At 35.8% G+C, this 21,911-nt stretch overlaps 1 protein-coding gene across 1 annotated transcript; it reads right to left on the bottom strand.

Moving 5' to 3' along the window:
- Window positions 1-1,515: 1,515 nt before the first annotated feature.
- LOC146166591 (CREB-regulated transcription coactivator 1-like) lies at window positions 1,516-21,633 on the bottom strand. Its single transcript, XM_083383307.1, has 15 exons — window positions 21,403-21,633; window positions 19,229-19,351; window positions 18,298-18,491; window positions 16,543-16,655; window positions 14,319-14,442; window positions 13,554-13,705; window positions 13,004-13,165; window positions 10,714-10,970; window positions 8,893-8,967; window positions 8,770-8,824; window positions 7,325-7,482; window positions 6,228-6,308; window positions 5,292-5,400; window positions 4,176-4,244; window positions 1,516-1,922 (listed from the first exon to the last, which is right to left on the bottom strand). Exons 1-15 carry the CDS (start codon window positions 21,514-21,516, stop codon window positions 1,726-1,728), a joined length of 1,983 nt encoding a protein of 660 aa, XP_083239433.1. The 5' UTR covers window positions 21,517-21,633; the 3' UTR covers window positions 1,516-1,725.
- Window positions 21,634-21,911: the final 278 nt, after the last annotated feature.

Raw genomic sequence — 21,911 nt, 5'->3', positions numbered from 1 at the left:
CAATCGGGCGTTTTCTCCCAGAAACAAAACCCACCGAGAAAAAACATACAAACAAGTTACACGTACGGTAGAAAAATCTAATCAATGTAGGAACGCATTTGTACAGAATGACAAACGTTAGTGGGCAGCCGGGGCCCGAATATAATGTACTATAAGAACATTTATGTCAGGTTGTCATAGAAAGAGGGGCAGTTTTTACTCGCATTGACACAAACCGTTTTTACGCACGAGCGTGGAAACAGTAAAGGGGGATAAAAACGCACACGCTGAGGGGAAAAAGAGAAAAAGAAATGAGCTGGCAGAGAAGACACGCGCGTAAACAAGAATAACAACAACATCGGGGTCGGGTGAGAATTAAAAAATAGAATTAGCAATGTGGAAACTCTCGGTAAAATACTCCGCGCGCGCACAAAAAGGCCACAAATAAAAAAAAAACGATCTAAAAAAGGTTAGGGCCGACTTTGCGGCAGTAGGAATAAAACACGTCTCCGGTCAGGCTTATAGTGCAAATGATTCGTTTCTTCGCGTTGAACATGAGAGTGGGTTAAAAACGGCTTTCAGGCGAGAAAGTAGAAAACAATATAAAGGCGATGAAACGAGTTGTGAGTTGCAGACTTGGACAACTAGATTATTCTAGCATTCTAATTCAATGAATTAGAGCAAAATGCGGCTAATTCTATCTAATTTGTCAATTGCTTGTGTTCTCTAGTTCTAATCTAATTTGGATTTTATCAAAAATGTTACTTTGTCCAACGGCTTTTTTAATCTCTCAGTCGAAACAAAGAATTAATATTGAAACCCTTTGGTCGGAAGACTTGTGTGTAATTTGTGAAAAGCATAGGCTATGCTACAAAATAAAAATTAGCACAGAAAAATTTACCCTTCATATTTTACAAGAATAATTTGCGATTAAATTAAATTGATTGCAAATAGTTAAATGTAATTCTAGTTGAAATTATGGTTTTGAAGAAATAAGTAATTCTAATCAAATTTTAAAAAGCTAAAAAAAATCTAGTTGTCCAAGTCTGGTGGGGAGATGCCGGGGTTGGGGTTTGGAAGAGAGGTGTGAGGGCCGGTATCTCGATGCTGTTTAACCCCCACATCCCTTAAAGCGCACAGCGTGGCGCCACGAAGGGGAAATGCATTATCGTGCTCGCCAATCCGCTGGAAATTCGTCTAAAAGTTAGCAGCAACGAGAAGTGAGATAAGAGGTACGGTCTCTTGCGTCATGGATCCGAAAGTTGCGCAACGCGGGGGTGGGGGGTTAGGTGTGCGTACCGTTTTAACCACACTGTAGTGGTGGCGTTCAAACATTATTTTATTAGAAATACGATTTTCAGTGTTGTTGAAATTAAAATCCGATAAAATGCTAAGAAATTAAAATCTCAAATGTTCGCAATTCTTGCGAGTGTGTAAGCGAAAACTTTCTTTGAATTTGCGGGATGTAAAATTGTGGATGATGTATTTTGCTCATAAATACCAAATCGGTTGTCAGTTTAGCGGCATCGGAAGTCAGTTTAGCGGCACATCAATCACATTTTTTGCAGGCGTCGTTTGAGTTAGGCTGAACAACATTGAACTGGCGAAAGGGGGGTCCGTGAAACGGGGTTCGAAAAAAGCACGTCTCCCGGCAGTTTGTCCCTCGCGACAGCGCCCTCGTTTTTTCTGCTGTTAATTGTTGCCGCGACAACGACAATGACGTCACCACAAGCGTCTACTACGTCATCATAAGTGCAGGCGGTCCTCCATTGCTGGGTCGGCGACGATGTGCGGGTCGTCGAGCATCTGTAGCTCGTCGAGTCCTAGGTTCACCTTGAGCTCGTCGCCGGGGAAGTAGTCGTTGCCGAGGTCGTGGCCCATGAAGCCAGACAGGTCAGCGGTGCCGAGCAGGTTCGACTTGGACGAGTTTTGTTCGTCAGCACCTGTGTGTGGTAAGACGGCACATTTACTGAGGGATGAGGTGTATTTTTAAGTTTTTTGTGTAATGTAAAAGGCGAGCCGTTACGACACAGCCCGGTTTTCAGATAAAAAACTATATTAAATATCAATAATAGCAGAAAATACTAGCAACGCTAGTATGTTAGGTCAGACACTTTTTATAGATGTTGAAATATACATAAAAAGTGTCTGACCTAAATTGCTAGCTTTGCAAGAGTGTTCTGCTGTTACTGATCAGGAATTACGTTCGACATTTATCTTGCAAGGTTCAAGGTGATTTCCACCATCAGGTCCATGCAATACAAAAGGCAAGGCGTTACAACACAACCCGGTTTTTTGAATAAGAAACTTTATTAAATATTAGTGATATAGTTGTTAAGCAAATGGTTGATTGTGTATATTGCACGGTGTTATGTCGTTTTTTGACTCATTTATAGCATCAAAACTGTCATCGTCATTTTTTAAATCGCATTCGAAAAGGAGCATAAACCTTTTGTTACTATTGGGTATCTCTTCGAAGTTTGTAAACAGTTCCCGCAAACTAAAATGCAAATACTAAAACAATGGTATTACTCAGATAAGTTTAATTTGCCTTCTACGAAGAAAATGAGCGTCCAATTTTAATTTGCATTTGGGATTAGGAGTCACAACTGCAAATAAAAAAATTAGCGAAGATTTCGTATTTTTTTTTTAATTCAAAGCCCGCAAAAAATTGCTGCAATTTAACATTGCCTTTGCACCGAAAAACGTTTACTAAAAACGCCCCCGAAAATCTATATAAACTGAATTGACAAGGTTCTAAAAAAATTATGTGTCTAAATCGGAGACGAAGGCTGTCAATCTTAGGAGAAATAACCTTCCAAATGCCTGCGACACAAAATAAATGTCATGCACTCGTTTAAACCTTATATAGCCTCGTTAATACGGACGACGAAGCCATAACAGCACAATTGTACACAAACACACATGTTAAGACCTAACAAGAAGAAATCCGTCCACACCAACACACGTTAAAAGTCGTTTTTACAGTCGTTTTTACGCTTTTGTAGTACAAAAAAGTCGTTTTTACGCCTTTGCATTTGGACTGTGCACTGACTCAATGGCATGACTTTTGTCATTTCTATTTTGCAGAAACCAATTAGGTGTTGGCGCGTCAGAAAACGTGATTCTGTTGCGCATTCCAAAAGCGAGACCAGTGAGTTTAAAGCTAGCCAACGTTGAACGTAGCCAGGAGTGTTTTTTGCGTTGGCTCAAATGGCACTGTTTCCCTCCACGCAGCTGCCAAGAACAGTCAAAATGTTAGGGTTTATATACGGGCGGAGATTTTTTGTTGCGGTGACGATTTTTTACAATTTCGTTTTACTCATATTTTGTTTATTTGTAATTTGAAAACGAATGTCAAAGCCCAAAAGGTCGAGTAGATCGACATCATCCTTGATTAAGACGCTTCGATATGAGCTTGTACAATCTTCAGTTAATGTGACATCTTTGCAATTCTTCAAGCTACATTACAGATCCGTGCATAATGTACTGAAGTATATTGTTTATTTGCAACTTGAAAATGGATGGCAAAGACAAATAGGAGTAAATTTCGAAAGCACTTGTATCATATCATGATAATGTTGAAAATGGGAGTGTTGTCAGGCCAGTGATATATTTGTTAAATAGGATAATGCTGCCAGGCATAATATATAATGGAGTGTTGTTCTTCCAGCAGTATATATAATAGATCGACGTTTCGACGTGCTATACAGAACGTCTTCATCAGGATACGAACGTATCGTGCAAAACAGATTCCCATCTATTTGTTAGTTACATTTCTAAAGGAAATCGAAGGAGACGCTATTTTTAAACCAAAGAGTGTGATCCAGTGTTTCTCTCAGTCCATGAGTCGCGGCTGCGGTTAGTTTTATTGATATTGGTTCTGGCATGATTTCTTCAAAGCCTGAGAAAATTGAAGAAGCAATACCAAAACATGGCTCGAAATAATTTATGCTGATGTGTTGTGTTTTGTTCGCATACAAAAAAGTTCTGAATAGAATGGGGTCGCCAAAGCCACGTTGTTATAGTCACACAGTTGGAACCCCCTGGCGTAATTAAAAAACCATTAACAAAAATCTTCCCAATTCACAATCGCTACATTGGATTGAAATATAAGCAAAGATCGTTTTGGGGGCAAAAGTTAACGTGTTCAAAATGCGTACACCCAAGTTCAAAAACAAAAACTAAAACCTTACCTGTGAAGACGATATCTGGGATTCTGTTATTGTGAGAGCGCTTCATATGCCCGTCCTGGTGGCTCAAACCTGTAGAAAGCACAAAATCGTTATAACGCCTGATTTAAGATTTGTTATAAACTCGAAAAAAAGAACAAAATACAACAGAGGTGCAGCGATAAAAACCCTGGTCCTACCAAACCCCTAACACAGTGGTTCCCTCATTGGATTACCTTTTCTTTTTTTCTAATAAATTTGTAACACTTAAGGGTGCCGAAAAATACTTGGGCTTCCTCAACAATTCGATTGCTATCTTTCGGCATTGTGTAGCTCAAATAAATAAAACTCACAGTTTTTCAAAAACTTGAGTACATCCAGGATCAGAAATTTTTTTAAGGAATATATATTTCGCCTATACCGACATCGTCAGTTCCTATAAGTAAAGCAAAATATATAAACGTAGCAAAGTAATGTGTAAAAAAACGGGTATCGGTATTGACATAAAATGTCAGTTATCAAACATCCCTAGTTGCTGCAATATATTAAATATTTCTTAAGGATTGAGTAGGCCAGAAAGTGCGAGGGATCATTGATCTAAGGTTTTTACTTATAAACACCCGCTATTCCAGATAGAACTTGTGCGCAAATACGCAAGAATTAACCCCGGGAAAGCGAAGTTCCAATTGCACGAAACGCGAAAGACTGAGTTAACATGACGTATCATGCCATGGTACGACACCATTTATTTCTTTAAAACGGTCCGCACAAACACACATTAAAAAAACACACATATCTTGCTTAACAATGATGCGTGCTCAAGTGTTCGATAGATGTTGAAATGCGACATTAGACTCGATTATAGTCTCAGAAAACATCTTAAATTAGGTCTACATCAAATACTGCGCGTTTTGCACATTTTAATAATAGTATAAACAATTGTTTTAAACAAAGGCTACTGAAAGTGAGAATAAGTGGTGGGCCACACGTAAACATCAGGCGGGCCGCGGACATCCCTGCTTTAGATGTTGAAAATGCTACAACCTCCAGCCATTATGCTCCAAAAAATAAATAGTTTTGCTGCTGTGGTAGAACGGAACATCTTTGTTAAGCGTCATGAACGATAGAGGAAGATGTTACCTTGAGATCCATCGTAGTCGGAGGTTTCTGAAAGAGCAGCGAGGCAGCTGAACATGGGGGGACCAGCGTTGTGGTGTTGATGGTCGTTGGCAACGTGGATTTGCTCGAGCTGCAACGTTAAGCCAATGGAGTGAGTTTATAATTTTGTAGGGAAAAAATGTCATGGAATATTGTTAAGAAGAATAAGGATTTAAAATCGCAGGTTTGACTTTACGAAACTTCATTTTGGGGTTTAACAAGATTGATTTGATTTGAAGTTGTTTAGCATTTGTTAGTTGTTTCAATTTTCTGATATAGTTTTTACAAGTTAGTTACGTTAATTTTTTTGTATATCAAATATAAACCTTTGTGCGTTTTTAGACTAATTAAGAGCAAGGATGGTGGTGATCCAATAATAGACAACCTCATTAACCTATTTTTTTGTGTAAAAAAATCCCCATTTCGAACTTTATAAAACAACATTGGCGTTTTCACGTTCTGCATAACATATGGTTGCCGCTTTGGCAAGTTTTACAAGTCAGCACAACATTGACTTGAGAAGAAGCGAAAGCAAACAAAAACAGAGCCGAAATACTAGACCTGGTGTTAACAAAGTTAGTTTCATTTTAATCAAACGAGGCTGCCTATTGGGCGATTTTCTCAAATCAGCACAAGATTGAAATAAGAAAAAAAACGAGAGAGTACAAAATAGCGTTGCACAGGTTTTTTTTAAGGTTTGGTAAGTAGTTTTAAAAGACCGCAAGTGTTTCATTTAAATACCAAAAAGTTCAAAAATTTGGGAAACCGCTGGAGAAATTCGGTCCCCAAAAACACCTTAAAAAAAACACTGGCGTCGCAGACTATTCCTAACAAAGTAAGTTCAACAATTCAGGTCAGCACAACTTTGACTTGACAAAAAAAACGAAAGAAAACAAAAACAGCGGCGAAATACTAGACCTGGTGCTGCAGAGGCTGCATGACTTCCGATCTGTAGTAGGCTTCGGATAGCGCGGGGTTACTCCCGGTCGTAAACTCGTGCTGCAAAAAAACGACAGGAATTTTGACGACGCGAGATTTTGCGGCTGTTTTACATTTCGTGGTGCGGCCGACACTGGCGCAATAAAACGGGCCGGGGCTAAGCTGAAGGGGACACGTCTTTACTCTGTAGCAAATTAACGCTTAATCACATTGTTTCTATAGATTCATGTTTCAGTTTAAATAGTATTAGTTGTTTTCATCAAATAATGAGGTGATCGGTAAAACTGCTATAATAGCAACACGACATCGAATAACTTATTTCATTGCAAGTAAATGTATTATTTCGCCTTTAATAACGAAGTACTTTTTTTGTAAAACCCGAATTAAATTAAAACTAGAAGCAATTTACAAATTATATTAGAATCAGAATTATACAAAACTCTTGAAAAATCCACGCATTCATGTTTTTTGGGAAAAAAAGCAAAAGCGAATTAACCGATTACATTATCTTTAAATTTAATTTACCACAGTTATTAAAGCAACGCACAATATTTGGGTTAGGGTGTCAGTTAGTGTTTGGGTGAGGGTGGGTCAAGTATTGCTATATTTATTATTTAATAATATTGCTTAACGGCAGCCCTTGCGCAGCTAAAGGGGTTACGTTAAAAATTGAAATATTACCGAGCAACAAAAACGGGGTTTCGCCAAGTATTGACACAATTAGCAAAATTTTTGCTGGAGGATAAGTTGTTTAAAGAAACCACCATGTTTTTATACAAAAAAACTCTATAGCCATTACAACCAGTGGTGGCGCACGGTGTTTTTTTAGCTCGATTGGAAGTATGGATGCTAGAAGCGGGTTTCAGAATATTAATGAATGTTGCCTTAAACTCTTATACGCTTCCCGAATGCATGGCAATTTTTGTCGCTGGTCTAGAATGCTACCACAGTGTTCAGACAATTACTAAATCAACGCACGTTGAATTCAACGATTTCGTCGATTTTCGTTTTATAAAGAAAAAAAAATAAAATCATGTCTATCTATCACACCGTTTTTTTTCACACTTGAGTCTCACCCTGGGCGAAGTAACTGGCGAAAAGTTGGAGTGGCTTTGTAAGGTGGGTGAAGTGGGTGAGGTTAGGGGGCTGGAGAGGGAACCTTGGGTTGTTCGATGGTACTGCTGCTTCTGACCCACTTTGGAAGCGGCGTTCACGTCAACACGAAGAGGGTGACCTGGAAAAATTCACTGTTATCGGCGTGCTACAGGGTCCTTAAACTTGATTAGTTTTAATGGGTCAACCACGTATGTCGAATTGATATTTTTCTAGAATTTGAAAAAAAAAAGTAATTGAAAAAAAACAAGCAAAATAAATACGTTAAAACCGATGCTTTGGCGCTTTCTCGCATGGCAAATAAAACTTACTTACCTACTCAAAATAGGCTTTATTCACGCGAACCGTTTTTTTAAGGGTCCGTGTAAAAAAAGGTTTTTTTTACCTCTGGCTTACTCTGCACTAGGAACCGCCTACGCAGACCATTACCACAAGGCAGTGGTTTTACCTGTTAAAAATCACCCTCAAAAGAGGTAGTTTGACAAATATTATGGGACAATTTTGACAATGGTATGAGACGTGTCTGCATCATAAATAGCTTATATTTTTATTATTCTTTTGATTGTTAAAAAATAGATAGTTCTTATATTGTTTTTTATTAATTTATTGTATACCACAACGAATTTATTGTATACCACAACAAAATTGAAATTATTCAGCTCCTCTCAGAAATAACGACACTAAAAACCACGATTTTCGGGCCATATAATTAAAAACCACTGGTTTAGCGGCTCCAAATGTTCAGAGTGTCGTGGGCATGTCTATTGTCTACACCCGAAGATTGCCAAGCTGTGTACTCGGATTTTAATTTAGCAAAACGCCATGCGAAAACGTGTGTACGTGTACAGTTTGATTGGCAAATGTGGTTTGCATTAAAAACTAACAATATATGAGCATTGAGCAATGCACCACAGCCGGTTGGCCGCTGTGTGAATTGCCTAATGCCAATCTTGTGCAACAATATGGCCACTTCAACAATATAATTAGTCGTTTCCAATTTTACGAACCATTTCGTTCATTCGTTGTGTGTTGCAACCACTCATGAAAAGTTAGTTAGTAAGTGTGATCAGGAGCATAACGGCATTACACGCGCATACATATTAGAAAGTCCACAGTGGACCATAATGATTGGGGGTTGTAGTAAGACGAAGTAATAATATTAAAAGCCATGCAGATTAGGAAGCATTTTGAACGTTTCGCATATATTTTTATTCATTTGCAACATCTCTTTGTTTATGACATCATGTTATTTTGAAGTTCAAAACCTTTAAAGAGTTATTGAAAACGTTTAAAATAATTAACACCTACATATGCATGGGCTTTGGTATTCTCACTACGCCAGACTACACACTGTTCCAAACAAGTTTGCAGTGAGAGTCTAACATAGACGATGTTCATTGAAACTTACATGTTTCGACGTTTTGTTGCGAAATGTGCCGCTGCATGTTTTGTTGGCCTGGAGGCTGAAACAACAGAAAACACAGCTTAAATCACTTTCTCAACACAGATAGAGGTTTTTGGAGGCATTTACCTGCATTCCATGGGCAGACATGTTTTGGTTGTGCGAAGGACTTCCTGGGTGATCTGGGCTTTGGTGAGGCCACCCCTTAAGTAAACAAGAAAATTTCAATTAGAAAAATGCAGTGTAGTAATGACTTAATTCATTGACCTGACTTAAGTGCACTTAAATAACAATTTTTAAATGACTTGACTTAAGTCACTAGACCAAAATGACTTGACTCGACTTAAGTTTATTGCCAGAATGACTTGATTTGACTTAAGTCTTTTGACCGAAATGACTTGTCTTGAGTTTAGACTTGACTTAAAACTTTTGGAAAAAATGACTTGACTTGGACTTACAGTAAGCGTTTTTAATAAAATATTATCTCAAGTTTTGCACGTTTAACAATTTTATTGCTGCATATTGAGTTTGTGTTATTTTTTAGTTCAATTGTTGCTCATAATTGGACGAGTTTAGCAGTTTTAATAATTTAATGTTTATTTTTTTATGTCGATGACATGACTTGAAGTCGACTTGCTCTCATAATAACTGGACTGGGACTTGACTTGGGCAACCGATGACTTTAACTGGGATTTGATTTCATATATTGGCAAAAAAATGATTGAACTGAAGTTATTTTTGAAATGACTTGTTTACAACACTGAAAAAGTGTGACCTGAATTGGGGCAATCAAACCAGCACAACAACGATTCTATTCAGTCAGGCGGCAAAAAATGTCTTAGCGACAGATCATTTTTACCCATGGGTGAACAACATCACACAAACCACAAAAGTCAAAATGCAGTATTATCTAGGTAAGCATGGGAAAGTACAGCTTTATCGCATTATCTGTTCCTGTATTCAACTATTGGGGATGGAAAAGTTCTTACGACACATAGAATTTGCATGATAAAGTTTTTTACTTATTATTTATTCTACCACTTAGATTAATTATTATGATTTGTTTTTTTATTTCAAAAATAAGATAATACATTTAGAGGAATTGTCTTACACAAACTATGAATATATAAACTTTTTAACAAAACTCAGCAGAATATAATCTGTTTGATACCTATTCGCAAATATGTACAATTACTATATAATGCTTTACTTTTCATAATCGGTTATAACGTTTTACTGCTATTGATTTAATAGATCGGTTTTAAGGCTTCTAATGTGAGAGTCAAAAGCGAGGTCTTTTAAAAAAGTTTAAAAAGCATGGAAAGTTTAGAAACAAATCAATTTCGGACAGTTTTCGTCAGATAACATGGCACAACATCGTACATCATGAAGATATAATCGAGGTCCCTTTGTGTTTTACAGTGTTGCAATGACTTTGACAATGACTTGACTTAAGTGCACTGAAGTTTCTGTTTTCAAATGACTTGACTTGACTTTAGTCTTTTAGACATTTTTTTGTAAAGTTGGGCTATTTATCCTTTTTGCACAGAAAACACAAGTTTCTCAATTTTAATAGCACACAGTGATTACCAAACTGTGTGTCATGGCACACTAGTGTGCCTCAAGAGATTGTCAAGTTTTGCAAGAATTTTTTGTAATTTCGGAAAATAGGTTATTTGAATTCCCAATAGGCATACACGCAAGCATTTTAGACTTTAGGTGATTTTAAATTTACTCCATTGTTGTTCTGTTAGTGTGCCACAAGCTTAAAAAGTTTGATAACCACTGGATTAACATGTAATTTAATTTGACTTTAAATTAACTTGCTCTAATTATGACTTGACTGGGACTTAAGGTATTTTTACATATGAATTGACAAGTTATTTTACAAATGACTCTTCTTTAAAAATGACTTGTTTACAACACTGGTATTTTACATGCTTCTCTTACCCTGTTATCCATTCCAGGTTGGCCGTGGTGGGGTGAATGAACACCAGGTTGAGGGGGGTATGGGTAGGTGTAACTGCCTCCGATTGGGGGGCTCTTCATCTCGGGTTTGACCCCCACCATTTTGGGTGAGGTCACGTTGGAGTATTTTATTCTCCTGGCATGTTCCGGGGACCCGAGACTGAGGGGGCTCGGCCCGGGGCCATTGTGGGTGTGGCGGCGGGCGCGATTTGGACTTGTTGGCGTCCGCATGCTGCCTCCTGCGCAAAATAAATAGGGTTTGGATAACTGACTTCAGAGTTGAGAGTTTAAATTGGCCTTGTCAGGTGAAAAACGATAATACACAGTTTCTGCAATTGCCTTTATATATAAACATAGGCGCCGAACATGCGCGTGCAGGGTGTATTTTAATGCCCTGGATTTTTCCCTGGCATTCGGCCAAGTTACATGCGAGAAAAATAATAAGATTACGCAAAATATGACTTCGGTAATTCAGTTTAGATTCATTAACAATGTTCATTACTATGCTTTGTTGGTGATTAAGCATTTTGCTCTAGTTAAAAAACACGCCCTGGAATTTTGAAAGTTCGGCGCCTATGTATATAAATATACACAATATATAGGCAATGGTTCCAGTATTGTATGGGTAGGGATAAGTGTTAATTAACATTTTTGCATGTTTAAACATGTAAACAATTAGGGTTTTGTTTGTCAAAATTAAAAAACAAAGACGCCGATATAACTTAACGGCTTCTGGATCAGAGGCAAAAAAATCATGATCAGTATTTTTCGCAATTGAAGTAGTAAAAATTATTATTGATCATGAAAAAATAGTCATATGCCAGGGAAAGTTTTAAACAACATTAGTACAACAGTGCAATTTAATTTCAAAATTAGGCAATTTAATTCAAAATTATACATAGTTGTCTTCTCAGAAAAGGACTATATAAAGACAAATTGTATTGAAATCTTGACTGGTCTATTCCGAATATACTTTGTCCTTCTTACTTAAAAGTAAACATTACTTGGGATTTCACCATATCAAATGAATGCCACAAAGTTGAAGTACTGTTACAGCCAGAAGGGGTAGAGCAATGACAATTGACAACACTGGCCAGGTTTTGTCTAAATTATTAAAAATTTAAACCACCAAAGCATTAGGGTTGTCACTTCTAAAGCTCCGATGTATTCTGAAAAAGCGTAGACCCTGTTCTCTTGCAAACAATGAAAATCCAGAGTCAATAGATAAGTTTTGTTAGTTTTAGCTATAATCTCGTTTACACTCTGCAGACATCCAGTCTGTGCTTTTAACCGAATTGTGTACACCCGGCACATTTGTGGTACGTCATACCTACTATCAGTAGATAACTACAGTAGCCAGTTGCTTTACGTAGTAACTGCTGAATTTATAGAAACTATATATTACCAACAGTACAATTTACAGCTTTCATAACATAACAATCTTGCTTGGTGCATACTATTTTAATCTGAAAAGTTTTTGTATCAACTGATAACATTTACTTCTAATATTCTAGGAAAAACTTTCTTCAAAAATAGACCTAGTTTACCTTCAAGTGCCACACAGCAGAGACTATCTATTACTTTTGTCAGCAGTTGGTCGCTTTTAGTAAGTGCAGCGCCTGAAAGTCCACATTTGTATTTGCTAATGCTGAGACCGTACAGCTTTTTCATTGTCAAATCAACACTGGACTGGCTGGAGCAAGAGTTCATGCTGACTGCAACTTTAGTTTGACTTTCGCTGCAGACTGGATAAACTGTAGATGGCTCAGAACAGATTCTGCCACTAGACTGAATCATCATTCTTAACTCTCTTAGCAATTGCTCCAACTTGATTTCAAATGAACAACTTTGGTAATTTTCTATATACAAATGATTAGCTTAATTAATTTTACAAACTAAACGAACTACAAAATTGGATTACCATTTTGCTAGACCAACTGTACACTTAAAATACCCATCTAAACTCAGTTTTTACACAAACAAATCTAAATCTTGGCTAATTAACGACAAAAAGTCCACCTGACCAAGAAACTCAAAAATGCAATCTAAAATTAAGGTAATTTTGCCAATACTACAAAGTAGAAGGCTAAACTTGGGGCATTGTGTCTTTAGTATTTAATACCACACATAGAATTTCTTTAGTCGGCTTAACTTTCAATACCATGGAAGTGTGAAACCACATTGGCAACATTGACACAAACTTGAACTGTCCAGTGTGAACTAACGCTTACCAAAACTAGTTTAGTTTTGCAAAACAACAAAATCACTTTACCGCCAATATGTGGGATGGCCGCTGGTAAGTTACCAGTGCTGCGAGCCTGGTTGTACAGACTATGGGGGTTGTTTTGGGCCCCATGTTGAGGGGGTTGCTGCTGGGATTCATCGTAGTCGATAGGGTTCGATAACGGTGATGGAATATGAAGGTTGGTCAAATCTGAAAAGAAAAAAAATAATGAATTCTACTTCCAGAGTTTGAAAACTGCTATGTAAAATATGTCGATAATTTGTTTTTGCTATATATATATATATATTTGTATATATAAAGAACATCACTGTGAGTCAGTAACAGACTTGACAAAACATTATAAACGAAAAAAACATTTACCAGACACTATATTGTTATTAAACAATTGCGAAATTTCAAGTCAACAGTATTTTAATTACAAAATAAAAAATGATCTTTGCAAGTAAATATTTAAAAATTTTTTTTTATAAATTCAGGCAAAACTACTCAAAACTACATAAAAATATAAAATACAATTATTTTTTATCATGGATAAGAAAAAGTCGGTTTTTGAGAAGTGTAAAATAACATTATTTACCAGGTAAGGAGCCAGTATTGTTTCCAATTTGGGTGACATGGGAAAGTCCCTGGGCCAACGTAATCGGGGCTGGGATTCCGTTTCCACTTAAATTCATGGAGGTACCGTCGGCACCTGTCCTTATTCCAGACATATCACCACTTTGAACAACACTAGAATTTAAAGATGGTTTGTTTAAATCCTAATGCTTAAAGGCTATGCTTAATAAGTAGATCTATAAAAGCCTAAACAAAATGGGCAACTTTCAAAACAAGAAATTATTTTGAACATAGAAATGAAAAAGCTGTTGTGGAAAACGTACACTTATAAATTTAACTATTCCTCTAAAAATCTATCTGCTAAGTGCTCATTCTACCAGGATCACATAATATCTATAGAATAGATAAACAATTTTTTTTAAATGCTAGCACAATCCTTAGTTTGTATGGGCTGAAGTAATTATTTTATTACGCTGCCCTTATATTGCAATTTAAATTCAATTAGTAAATATTGCAGCTGAAAACCTATTAATCGTATTTTTGTTTTCTTGTTTGACAAAAATGCTATTAACGTAATTTGGAAAAATATGATTTGAGGTTAAGTGATGGGCTTCCTAAAATTTTGGCCTGTGACCAATCAACGGGTCGGTATTCTGAATGCAAAATGAAAAAGCCCTGGTTTTACTAATGTTCCATTGATACACAACAAAAATACTTTTTTTAACCATTGTAATTGACAAAATTTGATTTATTCTGTTTAAAGGTAAAATAGGTTGGTTTGACGTACTTGATATTTGGGGCTTCACACGACTTTGGACGATTTCCCGCTTGAAGGTGCGGATCCATCTTCTTGTTGTCCAGGATAGTTTTATATGCAGGTGGCATATTTGGAAAGTTGTTCTCCATGAAATCTGTCAACAAACAATGAAGCCTATTAGAAGTTGTTAAGTAAAAGTGTGTGTAGCAGTTGTGAATGCCTGTATTTACACAGGAATGTTACTATAATAAATTTTGTTTAATATATACAAACAAGTTTTTATTTTATACTATTTAACAGCGTGAAAATCCCATAAAGATCAGGCCCAACAGTGACACAGCTGATAAACATACAAAGCATCGGCCCCAAATTGAAAAAAGTTATTGTTTTTGTCTGAACAGGGTTCTCAACAAAAGCATTGTTGCCAAGGTTTTAAAGGATTTGTACATAATGGAAAAGAATCCAGCATTGTACCGATGTCAAGCTCATATTAGCCACTTTGGCTTTTTCAGCTTGGACCAGCCATGTTAATAATTTAACATTCGGCAGTCTAATGTAATATACAAAGAATGCTGGAATCCAAAATCATCATATTGACACCCTGTCTGTGGAATTTTACATGCACAGCTTGATGTAAATGGTGACACTTTTTATAGACCAGGGGTTCTTAAACTGGGGTCCATGGACCCCCTGGGGGTCCGTGAACTAGTTTTAGGGGGTCCATGAAGGCCTAGTTAAAAAACTAGTGTATACTTAAAGCAATTAATTTTTAAAAGAAAACACTTTAATTTAAAAGTAAACGGTTTTGGAATGAATGTATAGTTAGACTCCATTTAACTTTCACATTTTTCGGACCGAAATAACAGATTCATGAAGTCTATTTGTATTGTGATGTCAATTTATGATGTCATTTTGGAGCATTTCCCGTCTACCGGGGTCCGTGCAAAGCCAAAAAAAATTTTAGGGGTTCACAGTAAAAAAAGTTCAAGAACCCCTGTTATAGACAGTTAAAAAGCATGTGTTTTGCTTTTTTGCTCCAGAGCTATTACAGGCAGGTTTCCCAAACTTTTTTTGGTTGTCTTGAACCATGGCGGCACATTAAAAGATAAGAGCAATTGCACCACCTTATCTACGAAACAATAATATCATAGCAACAATTGCCTTAAATACACATAAAATCAATATGTAAACATCATAATAGTATCAGTTTCAATACACAGTGTACTTTTACATGCTTCCTTACATGCCTCATTGTTGTATGTATACTTTGATTTCCAAAATTATATAAAGGCTCTCAAGGCAGGTAGTTAAGAATCACTGGTCTTGACTCTGACATTGTTCACTATCTTACAATTACAAACCTTTAAATTCATAGTAATATTAGAACTAGTTTATTATTTCAATAACATTTTTTATCCACTTGTTAACTGCATGCCAGGTATCAAATTCAAAAATATCAATAAATGATTAAAAATTCAATTCAGATTGGCAGTGTGTTACAATTGGAAAATGACTTCCTGGTAAATTGCAGCAACCACAACAATTAATATGACAAGTAATAACGTGCTGCTGTTAGCTAGTGACACAAAATCAGTAGAAATTGGCAACAACACAACATTGTGTAATTGCAATTTGAGCTACAACATTGTAAGGATAAGTATAAAATTTTATTGCACAAAAATGCATTTCGTGTTTGGCAAGTGCACGTTTTAAAGATTAGTGTGTACAGTTGCGCTAAACAAGAGAATAACATTTGTGCAATGTTTTTTTTCATTATGGAAAACAACAAAAAGAGAGTTTCAATCCAGAAAAAAGGGTTATATTTAAACTTAAATAACTGAATTTACTGTTGCTGCCAGGCATTGTTTCAAATTATAACATTGTTTTTCCGTCAAAAATTTATTAAAGTGTCAATGTTTCGACCACCTATACAGACAATCTTCTACTATTTTATCGCCTATAGTTGTAACAATATTTTTTCCAGAAGAACAATTTTATAATTGAACAATGCCTGGCAGCAACAGTATATTCAGGTATTCAGGTATTCAAGTTAAATGTGACCCTTTTTTTAGGATTGATACTCTCTTTTTCTTGTTTTCCATAATTAAAAAACATTACACAAAAAAAACATAGTTGTTGCCTTTGTTTAGCACTACTGTACACACAAATCTTTAAAACATGTGCAAATACATGAAATGCATTCCGTCGCAACAAATATTACAATTAAATAACTGGCAATGAAGCTAATAGTTACCTCGACGCCCTGGGTGGTGCATCTGTTGGTTTTGTGCGAACGGGTCCTGCGGAGTGGGGTTCATGGCACTTTGGTGCAACGCTGAATCCGAGTTGGTCCTGGACAGAGCAAAACTGTGTGGGCGACCGGGAACGAGTAGAGAGAGATGGGGCATCCCATGAGAGGGTGGGTCAGTAGACAGGCAGCAGGCAATTTTCACCACAAGGCAAAGCAAAGCAGGAACCACAAACAGGCAAAATGAAAAGAGAATGATTTTCGGTTACGTTACTACTTTTGGTCATTCACAGCAAGTCCTTCTACTACAGTAACAAATTATGCTCGGCAAGGCTAAAAAGGGTGACTACAAAAAAGTGCACAACAAATTTGGGAACATTTATATATGGAAACTAGCAGTAGCAATTTGGTCAAGAATAACCATGCAGCAAAACTATAGGATTCAGCGAAAATTATATGAATGTCATTTGAAAGAAATATAAATATCCTAAATAAATTTTACTTATCCTAAAAAAATTATAACATAAAAAAAATTAAAAAATGGTTAATTTTTGTTTCAAGTTGAGCTGCATTGGTTTAAAATTTTGTGAAATGTAATGGATCAAGGTATCTGATTTAAACAAATTGCTAAAAGCCACTACATGTTAAAACAAATAAGAACAACTGGCAGAAATGTTTCCAGTATCTAAAACAGAACAGTTTGGTTTAAAGTACAAGTTGTAATAAAAATCATTCATTTCCGTGATAATTAGTAGTTACCACCAAAAACAGTTACTGTAACATAAAAAAATCATAGCATAAAAAAAATAATATAAAAACCAGTTACCCACAGTATGAATGTGATATCACAATTCAGTTAGCAGTTTTACAAACAATGTTGATTCGTAAACCAAACAAATTGGTGTGAAATAAATTTATTTGCAGTTTGGATTGTACTAGAAATTTACTATTTTAAAAAATTTTAAAAATCTGAAGAGTGATTTTATACATAAACCATATTAAGTACTTAATATAATATGCAAATCAATCTCTACAAGGTCTGAAAAAAGATTTCCATTAAATGATTTAGAAAGGTTTAAAATTGGCTATAACAGAATAAAATAAGCTAAAAAAACACACAGAATCTAATAAGGAAGTTAACACATAAAAAATCATTTGACATAAAAAATATATTAAATAAGTTCATACATGTTGTTGTTAATTAAACAACACCAAAAGCAATTTAAATGTTTTAGTCTGGTGTTTAGCATTTCCAGCTGACATTTTTTTCTCGACAAAAATCATGCAACAACTAGTCCAAAATCATTTTTTTGCAAATCCATTGAAATGATCATGCAAAAATGAACAAAATAAAAATGCATAAAAATACTACCTACAAATTATATCTTGTGACCTAAGGAAAACTTTAGAATAATAGCCATTCAACAAAACCAAATAAACAGCATAATTCAACCGAACACATAGAAATCAAAAAATCATAAACATCCAATGATGATGTAATCTATTGTTATATTACATTGCAAATTATTTACGATTCTGTGTGCAATTATTAACTTTTTTGAATAAACAATTTTTTATTCAAGATTTTAAAAAGATGATTTAACAGCATTTGTTTAAAATAACCTTTTTAATAAATAGCTAAAAACAACAATTAGGTTATTTTATCAATCTATTGCACGTAAATCTTTTCTTTACATCAAAACCATTTTAGCCGATCCAAGTCACAATAGGCTGATTTATAATTGAACATTTAATTCTTACCTTCTCCAATTTGATTCTGGTGGAGGTGATAGAAATGGACCAGGGTACTGTCCTGAATTAGCATCAAAATGCCCAGGTCTATTTCGATGCAACTCGAAAGGCATCACCCTTCTGTGGGTCATGTAGGGTCTCATTCTTGTGTCGAACCTGGGGTGTCTCATCGGATGTTTCATATCATCAAATCCACCCGGTTGCTAAAGAAACATACAGCTTTACAAGACATCGTTTTATAAAATCTATTGGGGTGAACTGAGCAAAACAAGCAACCAGTTTGGCAAAATGCTGGCAACTTGCATGTATGTCTGCCAAAGAATCAGCCAGAAAGCCAGAAAACCAAAGTATTTGGTGAAAAATAATAAATTCATTTTAAAAAATTCTTTTTTTTGAAAGATTCATTTCACCGGCAGCGCTAAGTACTCATATTTGACTTCAAAAAGGAAATCACTATAGTTGTATCTTTTGGTGTTTACTTAGAAAAACAAGTCAGCAAAACAGAATTTGAACATGAGTAAGGAGCAGGACATTCGCTTACATTTATTTTAGGGATTTGTTGACAAAAAACTTATCTTTAATACTAGTGCAGCGGGTTTCTAGTCAAAATGAAAAACAAGCAATAAACAGTGGGAAATGAGTTTTACTAATTTGGATGTTACATTTAACAAAATGGAGACAATGCTGCACACATTTTAAATATATATATATATGTTAGAAAAGAGTAACAAAGTTTACCAATCTGTTTACCAAAGGCTGTATTTGACTAATTCTTAATAGGGTAACCAGGTAGAACTATATAAAAGACAAATTGTATTAAATATTATACAAGAAATAAACACAACTGTGCTTGACCTGATAAGAATCAAAAATTTACTGCGAACTCCTAAAAGGCAGACTGTTAACTTTCTTAGCGTAACTACTAACATAAAATGCTAACCTGGAGTTCCACTTGTGGGTTGCTTGCCATCTGATTGACATTGGGTAATGATCCTCCAAGGTAAGATCGCAAGTAAGCTTGAGGATGTGGGTTCAGATGGTGGTGGTTGGGTGGGCGAGGTCCCTGAAAAATAAGCCAAGGAAAATACGTCAAAATTGTATATGTCGCTTTAAAGCAGTAATGGAACAGGCAGTCGCAATATGGTGTAAATCAGTTTACCAATAATATCGGCCGATATTTGGCTTCTACAGATATCAGTAAATGTAGGCCGATACTTTGACCGATATTTTAGTACAAGAATATCACACAATTTTTCCTGTACACTTAACAACTTACCCTTTTTCGATCAAAAAATCAGGGTGTTGGCATCATGCCAAGTCAATAAGCAAAATAATGGTTTATTAATGAATAAAGGTATATAAACTAAAACGTTATTTAGATGTTATTCTCAAAACATTTTCCTTGGGTGACAAATTTGTAATAAATCGGGTATCTGTCAAAAAAAGTGATATTGATCTCTAGTGTAAATAAATACATTTTAGCAGATATAGCAGACCATACTGTTGGTACTCCTAGTAGAGATGTTTAAAGTAGAATATCGAATCCTTGGCTCAAATCCCATCTGGATTCAAATCCAATTCTGCAGTTTATTTCCGGTAATTGGAACCGATATAATTTAATGTTTTACCGCCGATTGTTGCGCCTAATTGTACAAACACGTGTGGTAAGTTGGCTTGTCGGTGCGGAGTTCGCAATTTCCCTAAATGCGTTAAGTTGCAAAAGTAACATTACATTGTAAAACGTGCTGGCAGTTAACAAAATGCGCTATAGGGTTACTTAAGGTCAACTTTAGGCCAATATTCAGCGAGGTTATGCAGTTATGCAATTGTCAAGTATTCGTTATTACAATAGTAACTTTATATTCTTTGCAGTACATTATTTGACTGCATAACAGATCACTAAGACCCAGCAATGCTTTAAAAAACAGGACCAAATTGCAAAAGAGTTCTGTGTGCAGTATTGCATTGTACTCACTATTGGCAAAAATATAAGTTTTGGCAACAACCTGGACATTTGACATATTACACTTTTCACAACTGCTTCAAATGACAGTTGTTAAGAATGTTAAACATATGGGAGATTTTTTTATTATAATGTACACATGTTAGCAATTTGTTTGGGCGATTTATTGCTGTGATTGTGGGCCCTGTAGGGTAGATTAAGATTAATCCCTTCCCCAAACAAAACCGTGGTTAAATAATTTAATAAAAATAGACTAGGATTCGCTATTCTGGATTCTAAACCTGTTATTCTAGAATACATTGGGATTCTACTTTGAACATCCCTACTCCTTAGATAAAACGGCATTGAAACAATTATTAAAGCAACGCACAATATTTTGGTGGAGGTGTCGTTAGTGTTTGGGTGAGGGTGGGCCGAGAACTATTATTTAATAATATTGCTTAACCTACCCAAACCAGAACGCTAACTCGCAACCTAACCCAAATGAAATTTCTCGTGGTGAGATTCTAGACCAGCGAACATTGGTAGGTGAACAAGAGTTTAGATTAAGGGATACGCAAATTTTTTGTGGAGAAAATAACAAGAATTTGGGACAATTATATGCTTGTCACCAGAAGGTTTGCAAGTTTTGCCAGCATAAGAACAACTGCGAAAGATTGTTGTTATACAAACTCTTACTAAATACCATCATTAGTTATCCATATATATATATTTTATTTTATCAAACTTAAAAATCAGCAATATTTAGACACATGGTTTGAGGTGACAGCTCCAATAATAACTCCAGAAACATTATGACAAATAAAAAAACTGTTACTTTGGTAAATTACAATAGAGCTAAACATACAAAAACTAATTTGGGGCAGCTGCAGCAAAACCATTTTTTTTAAATAAACCAATTTTTTTCAAACAACATATATTTAAAAAACGTGACACCAGATACAACAAAATACTTCATTTCAAGTTGATAAGTAAAATACATTTTTGAAAATACATAACAACAGAAATGTTGTAAACAAAGCGTTGACACATTTTTTTGATAAAAGCATAATCCAAACAAGAAAAAACAAACTGGACAAGGCAGCGTAATGGCTATTAAAAAAAGGTGTTGAATTATTGTACGACGAGTAATGAAATTATTATTGATTTACCTGTACTCTCGTAACAGACACTTCTTGCATGATACGTTCGAAGGCGGCGGTTTCCTCAGCTTGCTTTTGATTGTGCAAAGCGATCTTTTCAGAGAACTTTCGAGGGTTCGCCATGGCGGCCGCTTAAATCCACCTGCGCTCGGCCGAAACAACACTCGTCTCTTTCTATTTACGTTTATTTTCACCTAGAAATCCGCGACGTTTATTTACTACAGTTACAGCATAGCTAGCTCGGCGATCAGTCAGCCTAGCTCTGTAAGCTAATCACATGATCAAATTGTAGGCGTTAATTGGCTAAGAGGAGTGCCTTCGACGAGCGATTAACACACAATACAACACTCGGCTGCGCTAGAGCGCCCGTCGGCACGTCATTTAGCGCGATATCGATTTATATTTAGGTATTATAGCAATACTTTTTCAAACCGCAAGACGAAAACAAACGGCCTAGCAAAACATACAACATCAATTATTTATATATTTTGGTTTGTGGTGTTTTATACGGAGATCGA

This window comes from Ascidiella aspersa, chromosome 1, assembly GCF_963924565.1.
Source record: "Ascidiella aspersa chromosome 1, kaAscAspe10.2, whole genome shotgun sequence".
NCBI classification, from domain to species: Eukaryota; Metazoa; Chordata; class Ascidiacea; order Phlebobranchia; family Ascidiidae; genus Ascidiella; species Ascidiella aspersa.
This window is presented reverse-complemented; position numbering and strand designations above follow the sequence as displayed.

Bases quoted from the DNA above. Each gene is read 5' to 3' on its own strand.
- LOC146166591 (XM_083383307.1), bottom strand. From the start codon at position 21,516: ATGGCGAACCCTCGAAAGTTCTCTGAAAAGATCGCTTTGCACAATCAA. The intron at 16,656-18,297 runs GTAAGAATTAAA...TCGCCCACACAG, and splicing joins CCAGAATCAAATTGGAGAAG to TTTTGCTCTGTCCAGGACCA. The intron at 4,245-5,291 runs GTAACATCTTCC...TGCTTTCTACAG, and splicing joins CGACTACGATGGATCTCAAG to GTTTGAGCCACCAGGACGGG.